Below are 7657 nucleotides of genomic sequence, written 5' to 3'. Positions count from 1 at the left end.
TAGGTGAACCCTAGTAATATAGGTTTTATGCTTTACAAATTAAACGCTAGTTTTATTATGCATTTGTTAAACCATAATCGTTAAAGTTTCAGCAGCTGTACTTCTGTACATGTACTTGCTTATGTGTGCAGTTGTACTTATATACCCATACTCCCTCGTCATGGGCGTATCCAGCGGGTGGGCCGGGGGGGCCGTGGACCATCTAGAAATCTGACAAAAATTCTGGGTACCCCTCTAATATCTGGCCCAACTGGCTCAACGACTACTTCGTGGCACTGTCCTGTTTTGCAATAGGAGTAATACCGTTGAAGCTACAATTCGATACAAGCACTGCCATACAGTGGCTCTTGCCGCTGGGCTATTGGGTGGTATTTGTTTAACGTTGCGCAGCAGCCCGTGTTATTTATCATGAAGCGCGAGATTTAATAACCCTAGGATAAACACTTAGTTCTGATGTTTTCTACTGACCTGAGCATCCTAGATTGGATTTTTTCCCTTTCATATATGCTTTTCAAATAATTTTTTCCTTTCATTTTACTTCTTTAGCTAAGAGTGAATTTTTGTAGCCTGACTACATGTAGCTTCTTTTTTTTCAAAATTTGAAAGTGGGATTTTAAAGTTTCAAAAAAAATTGATAAAAAATCTAGATGTAGACAATGATGGGATCTACCAATGTGTAAAATTTAAACTCGAGATACCTCATGTTCTGGGCTGCATAAAAATGACAAAACCAGATAGATTTTGAGATTTTGAAATCTAACAGTGTTCACTAATATTGATATCAGAATTTGCTATTTTTGCACAGCTCGGAATATAAGGTAATTCCAGTCGAAAATTTCAACGTTTGTAGATCACAATATTATCTACATGTACATTTAATTTCACAATTTTTTGAAGCTATAAAATGTTGTTTTCATTTTTTTAAACGAGATATGTGCAGCTCGAGCTACACTTGTGGTTTCGTCTTTCTTCTTTGTTAGATTCATTTCTATGCTATGGGGGGGAGAGCGATTTTTGTTCCTTATGTGTTGAAACTTTGTTCTGCTTAGTCTGAAGTTTTGTTCTTTCTGTGAGGCGATTTGTTCCTACTATTTTAAAATAATTGGCTAGTTTAGTTTTCTCACTTGGGTGGTGCAAAAAAAAAACTGAGTTGTGTCCTCCTCCAATTTTTTTCTGCGTCCGCCACTGTCCCTCGTGTATGTAATTGTACTCCCTGTTCACCGAGTTGTACTCGTCCTTCGTTGTACCTGTTCGTGTTTTTCTCTTTACTCGGTAATTGTACTCATTCATGTGTCTACAAAAAAATGTTGAAGATAGAGGTATCTATACACTAAATAGTGTTTAGATACATCCAAATTTAGATAAATTTTTGACATTATTTTATGGATAGAGGTAGTACATGACTACTAAAACAGGCCAAGATTCCGATGCGTTATTCAAACATTTTTAATCGCTTGAGCTACTTGATTGATTGATCGCAGAGGGGCAGGAACTCATGCAGAAAGGCAGAGGCCAAAGTGTGATGAGAAAGCAATGCGAGGTCAAAAGAGAAGCTGTGCACATTTCGATCATATCAATTTCACTAGCTACTTCAGTCTTCAAAATGGCGGTGGCTGACCATGACAGCCTGCATAGCACAACAGAATAGACGATCGACGGTGACAATGCATGGTAGCTCCGCGCAAATTAACGTTGTACGTGTTCCAACACAACAAGCTTTCATGGTTCATGGTTGTGTGTACGATTCAGGAAATTGAAGACAAACTATGAAAAACTACCTAAATAGTGAACAGAAAACATAAACTGCTGTATTTTTTTATGTGCACTTGCCACCTGGGCGCTAACCTAAAACACAGGGAACATGGTTACATGGAGCAGTTTCAGCTAACTTCAGAGATCGGCCCTCCCAGGGTACCTCGGGAAGGCGATGACATCTTTTATGTTGTCAAGACCTGTGGCAAAAAGGATCATCCTCTCCAAACCCATACCGAACCCACTGTGCCTCACAGATCCGTAGCGCCGGAGGTCCATGTACTTGTCGTACCGCTCCAAGGGCAGGCCAGCGTCGAGTATCCTACATAACAGACATGTTCAAGAGTTAATTAGCTCAGTGCAATCAGAGGGATATGACTGATGAATTCATACCATACTCTTATATGTTGGGCTCTTCACAGTTCCATCATCGATCAAGGAAATACGAATGCACGTTAATTTTCATGAAAGTAACAGATTTAACATCACGAATATTTTTGCAATCAGAAACAAAACTCTGTCGGTATAGTGCAATTACTGTTCATATTGCTGTGCCGTATCCGTCAGCGTAAGAAATACCCAACCTCTTCAGTAGCAGTATCAAACAATATCAGACGGACGCCTTTCATCTACCATTTTAAGTGAGCAAAAGAAAGCAATACAATGTTTTTTTCGAAATACATTTACGGTGCTTCTATTTGTGCAAGAACTTGTAATCAAAGTATATGGGAATGATATTCACTCAACTGTGAATATCACCAACATGCAGCATGAATATTAAAAGGCTTAATGTTCAACTTATGTCCAGCACAGTACCTTTGTTCCAGAACATCTAGACGCTCCTCCCTCTGGCTTCCACCGATTAATTCACCAACCTAGGAAACATGACATCCAGAGATAAGTGATTGCATCAAGGGATTAAAGTAGATACTGTCAATTTTCAGTACAGACCAAAGCTACTAAGCACAATGCCAATTCAATGATGATTTCAGAGAGACCAATTATAACATCGAGAGAGTACATCAAAGGCAGATTATGACGATGCAAATAATCTAAAAAGATTGAATATCATGGTTTAGCAGATTATTATAGTACCTTGGGAACAAGAACATCCATAGCAGCCACTCTCTTTTCATCATCGTTGAGCCTCATATAAAATGCCTTTATTCCTTTGGGATAGTTAAAAACAATAACAGGCTTCTTGAACACCACCTCAGTCAAGTACCTTCAAATTGCAAGAAACTATTTCAAATCCAAATATGCTAAAAATAATAGATAAATGAGAATATCTATTGTAGTATCCGTACCTCTCATGCTCCGCTGCTAAATCAATTCCCCATTCAACCTTGTTGTCAAACTTCCTGTCTGCATCTTTCAGAATCTCCACGGCCTGTGTGTACGAAATGCGTTTGAAAGGCGTCGATGAAACAAGCTTGAGGCGCTCCATTGCGTCCTTATCATGACTCTTGACCATGAATTCCATCTCTTCTTGGCAATGATCAAGTAACCACTTGCAAAGGTATTGCACATACGTCTCCGCACAGTTCATATCATCCTGTGACAGACGGTTGAATATTTAATAATTCAGCAGAAAGAAGATATCAGTACTAAGTCTCATATGACATGATAAATAACCCAATTAAGCCTGGTAAACCGACCAAATTAGTTGATGGAGAGAGAAAGATCATATCACCTGCAAGTTTGCAAATGCAAATTCTGCTTCAACCATCCAAAACTCTGCCAAATGCCTCGATGTGTGCGAGTGCTCGGCCCGAAATGTTGGCCCAAAGGTATACACATCACCGAGAGCACAAGCTAAAGTCTCCAGATGAAGCTGTCCAGAAACTGTGAGGTATGCGGGACACTTGAAAAAATCTTTCTCAAAGGCAACACTCCCATCTTCCCTGCGTGGAATCCCAGGTTTCAGCTTGGACCTCTCTTCCATCGTCAGCACGTCCTGTTTCGCCTTCTTGAGGTCCGAAATGGCGGTGCTGATCTCCTGCTTCGTAGCTTGTGCGGATTTCAGCTGTGCGACCGTGTCACCCTTCTCTTTGGCAACGATCTTGGCAGCATCAATGTCGGCTTGTGTTGGAGCCGGGTTCTCCTTGAGCTCCGCCTCCAGCTTCTGGGCCTGGCTGAACAATGTGGTGACCTGGAACATCTCGCCGGCGCCCTCGCAGTCGCTGGTGGTCAGGATGGGTGTGTGCACATGCAGGAAGCCTTCGTCCCGGAAGTATTTCTCGGTTGCAAAGGAGAGCTCACTCCTTATCCTAAACACGGCACTTATCTGTCAAAAGTTACAAGTCTAGGAATCAGGTACCGGTGACAAAAACAGGGGGAAAGAACAGAAGGAGCACACAAGTAAATATCTAGTAATTGCCAAAATTGACATTTCATCAGCCTAATAATTAACAGAAAGAACATACCACAAAATACAAAATTACCGAAACTCTGTCTGATACCCAATTTCAATAGACTGTACTGCACTTTTTTTTTCTAGACAATGAGTCAATGCACTTCGCTGCAAATTCTGTCTGATAACCAATTTCTAACAAAGGAGCAAAGCAACCATCGGATACTCTTACGCAAGAACTACAAATTTATTTATTTTGGCAACATTGCAACAAATTATTAAGTTCAAGGCATGAGAAAAAAGAAAACAATCTTAGTATCATACCAGGTAGGTGCGTGCACGGAGGTGGACGAAGTCCCTGATGTAGGCGGGGTCGAGGCTGTGGCCGGTCTTGGTCTTGGGCAGCGGGTAGGCGGCGGCGTCCACCTCCCCGACCTCGAGCACCCTCGTCACGGCCAGCTCGACGCCGTGTTTGGCCCTCTCGTCCCTGCGGACCACGCCCTCGACGAACACGGATGTGCCCGTGGCCGTCAGCCGCGCGAGCGGGTAGCCCACGACCTCGCCCTTGACGAAGAGCTGGAGGTTCCCCTGGCAGGAGCCGTCGTTGACGTCGAGGAAGGCGAAGGGGTCCGGCGCCCCGTGGCCCTGCTCGCGCCCGGCCCGCACCCACCCGCCCACCACCACGCGCCGCCCCGCCTGGGCCTTTCCGCCGTCCAAGATCGCGCGGATGCGGGTGCGCCTGCTGGGCGGATCCAGCATCTCCGGCGCCTCCCCCGGCGCCATGGCCATGCTGCGCGCGTACGTTCGAGCAGGGGGCGCGCGGCGGGTTTGGCGCGCGCGCGAGAGTTAGGTTTGTGTCACGACTTGACGATCGGAAGGGATCGAGTTGTATGGACACTACTGAACTTTTTGCAGACCGACCGCAGAACAAACCGACCTTTCATCTAGTTGTACTCCGTACCGGTTTATTTAGTTATTACACACTTTTTTGAGAAACTTTAACTTTTTATTTAGTCAACAAAATATAATATGTATACATGTAAATTATATTTATACCATCGGTATCAGTTTTGTGTGGCATATATCCTACACTGTGTTGACCAAATTATAATAGTTAAATTAGTTTGACCAAGTAGGTAACACCCTACAGAACCAACTTCAGGTTGGGTGGTACCTCAAAAAAAAAAACTTCAGGTTGGGTGGTTAGGAGGATGGTTGTATCCCCAGCCCACCAGAGTTCAAACCCCAGGTTTGACATCTGTGTGTCTCATAAAAGGCGGAATATTCATTCAGTGGGAGGCGACGTTCCCGTCGACAGCGAGGTGCCTGTGGTGACTTCGTTAATTTCAAGATCCAATCCGCCGGCTCAGTCTTCCGGAGGAGCTCATAGGGGTAGGGTGTGTGTGTGCGCGTTCATAGGGGTGAGTGTATGCGCGTGTATGTGAGTGTCTGCGTTTATACTGTGTTTCTCAAAAAAAAACGTAGGTAACACCCTAATAGAGAAGTATGGAGGAAGTTTTTTTTTTCCTGGTAAAAAGAGGAATTATTACTCAAGTAGGTTTACAAGACGGCCTTCCTCGAGAACATGGAGAACAGCATCAGGTCTCGAACCTAACCATGTGACAGTATGGTGATCAACCCTCGCCGGATCAGCGAGGTTGTGACAACCCTAATCTGAGAGGGCTCCACTTTTACAATATCATAAGCTCTCTCATGACTAAATACCAATCCAAGCTGAGTATTAAGATGGGCTAAATGTGATCTATCATGCATCTCCTCCTTAGCCGCTAGAATGAGTTGTAGGTTATTTGTTTCTTAATTGGTAGGAAGCTTAGATGGAGAGCCAACTCCAAGCCTTCCAGACATGTTTGTATTTGAGTCTCAAGTGGGCTTCTGCAATGGTTAAGCTGTAAATACCACATTATTGTGTTCATCCCACATGAACATACCTTCATCCCACATGGCCAAACCTGACCTAGATGTAGGCTCACCCTCATGAAAAGAGCCATCAACCAAGAGCTCAATAAAGCCATGTGGTGGCTTGCACTAGGGTTTCTCGGGTGGTTTAACTTTGACATTGCCATGTCCGGAACTATAGTCTTGAACTATGGGAAAATGCATTGTTGAACCGGCGGGCATTGGCTCCCAGCAGAAGTCGGCCTCCTATTGGTCAGTGTACTTTGTGGACCAGCACAGAAACAAGCCTATTTTTAATACAAAACCGTGAATACGAACTACCATGTGCTGCCCCGCAATTAATGCTAGCACATGGAAATCGGAAAGAGAAATCGTTCGGAAGGATTCCCCGCGGCGGCGCTGCTCTCGCCTGGCGGTCGTCCACCATGCCTCCGTGCTGCGGACTGAGCTCACGCGGATGCAGTTGCGGAGGAGTTCCCGGGCGATGTCACGACGGAAAGAGGAGGCGTTGGGTGCGGCCGCTGTGCACGCCGTTGTGGCGTCCATGCAGTTGTAGCACGCTGGGGAGAACAGGCAAGGGCGGCGGCATGCGCGTGTGGGCGCAGGCGGCATGCGTGGCTACGTGACGCCGAGGAGGACGGGCAGCGGCATACGCGTACGGGCGCGGGTGGCAGGCGCGGGCGGCGGCATGCGCGTATGCCGGCACGATGTGCTCCTTGGTCTGCAACATGGTCCCGTCGGCGCCGGAGCAGACGAGGATGGCACCGTCCATCAGCACGGCGCCGGTGAGCGCGGCGGCCACATGGGGCTTGGTCCTCTCGAACGTGCCTTTGGCCGCGCGCACCACGAGGAGGCCTGGGCGCCTGCCGGGGACCCTCACCGCCGCGGCTGTGCAACGGAAGCGTGCGGGCGTGTAGAAGCTGAGGGAGGCGGAGAGAGGACATGATGGTGTTGGGGACGGGGTGGCGTCGAGGTCCGGGCGAGCACGGGGCGGCGTCGACGTGACGTCGGGGACGGACGGCGTCGACGTGGCGTCGGGGACGGGCGACGCTGAGGTCGGCGGCGGCCAGGTTCCAGGCGGCGGCACGGGGAAAGGTAGGGAGGGGATGGATAGGTGGAGGGGAGAGGATGTGATGGGGATGGGGAAGGACCACATATGTATTTTACTGTGACATACAGCACACTGTGGCAGTGGATCCCACATACAATTTCTGGACCAATCAGATGCTGACTTAAGGCAGGTTCACATGCCGCCAGGTTCTATTAGTCCACTCTCTGAACTATGGGGCATTTACCTTTAATAATCTCTTCCACGAGCATTGTTTTGATATTTCTGATCAGGCTCAAGTAGCTGCACAGAAACCTTCTTAAACCTTCCACTGATGGAAGTGGTTTGTCATGAGTAAATTCATTCCTAGCATGCCAAGCACCAAGCCACAAGGACTTTGTTAACAATCATACCAGCAAGGATATTCAAAATGATAGATTGAAACCATAGTTTTGGATGTATCAGAAGATTACTATGAGATGGGAGACTCCGGGATGGTCGCATTGTCTCATATAGGTTCCGAGCATGAGGACACTTTATAGAGCATGTGACATATCCTCAGTATCCGTACGATAGATCTTACAACA

At 46.3% G+C, this 7657-nt stretch overlaps 1 protein-coding gene across 1 annotated transcript; it reads right to left on the bottom strand.

The window, feature by feature from the left end:
* Positions 1-1654: 1654 nt before the first annotated feature.
* Positions 1655-5004, bottom strand: LOC127324181 (asparagine--tRNA ligase, cytoplasmic 3-like). The gene is made up of 6 exons (XM_071826823.1): positions 4430-5004; positions 3446-4039; positions 3060-3307; positions 2848-2977; positions 2569-2627; positions 1655-2074 (listed from the first exon to the last, which is right to left on the bottom strand). Exons 1-6 carry the CDS (start codon positions 4892-4894, stop codon positions 1891-1893), a joined length of 1680 nt encoding a protein of 559 aa, XP_071682924.1. The 5' UTR covers positions 4895-5004; the 3' UTR covers positions 1655-1890.
* Positions 5005-7657: the final 2653 nt, after the last annotated feature.

Source organism: Lolium perenne, chromosome 2 (assembly GCF_019359855.2).
Source record: "Lolium perenne isolate Kyuss_39 chromosome 2, Kyuss_2.0, whole genome shotgun sequence".
NCBI classification, from domain to species: domain Eukaryota; kingdom Viridiplantae; phylum Streptophyta; class Magnoliopsida; order Poales; family Poaceae; genus Lolium; species Lolium perenne.
The sequence above is the reverse complement of the archived record's forward strand: the minus strand, read 5'-3'. Positions and strand labels throughout refer to the sequence as shown.

Excerpts from the sequence above, each read along its gene's own strand:
- LOC127324181 (XM_071826823.1), bottom strand. The coding sequence starts at position 4,894 with ATGGCCATGGCGCCGGGGGAGGCGCCGGAGATGCTGGATCCGCCCAGC. Across the intron at positions 4,040-4,429 it reads TCCGTGCACGCACCTACCTG|ATAAGTGCCGTGTTTAGGAT; the intron begins GTATGATACTAA and ends AACTTTTGACAG. Across the intron at positions 2,978-3,059 it reads TTAGCAGCGGAGCATGAGAG|GTACTTGACTGAGGTGGTGT; the intron begins GTACGGATACTA and ends TGCAATTTGAAG.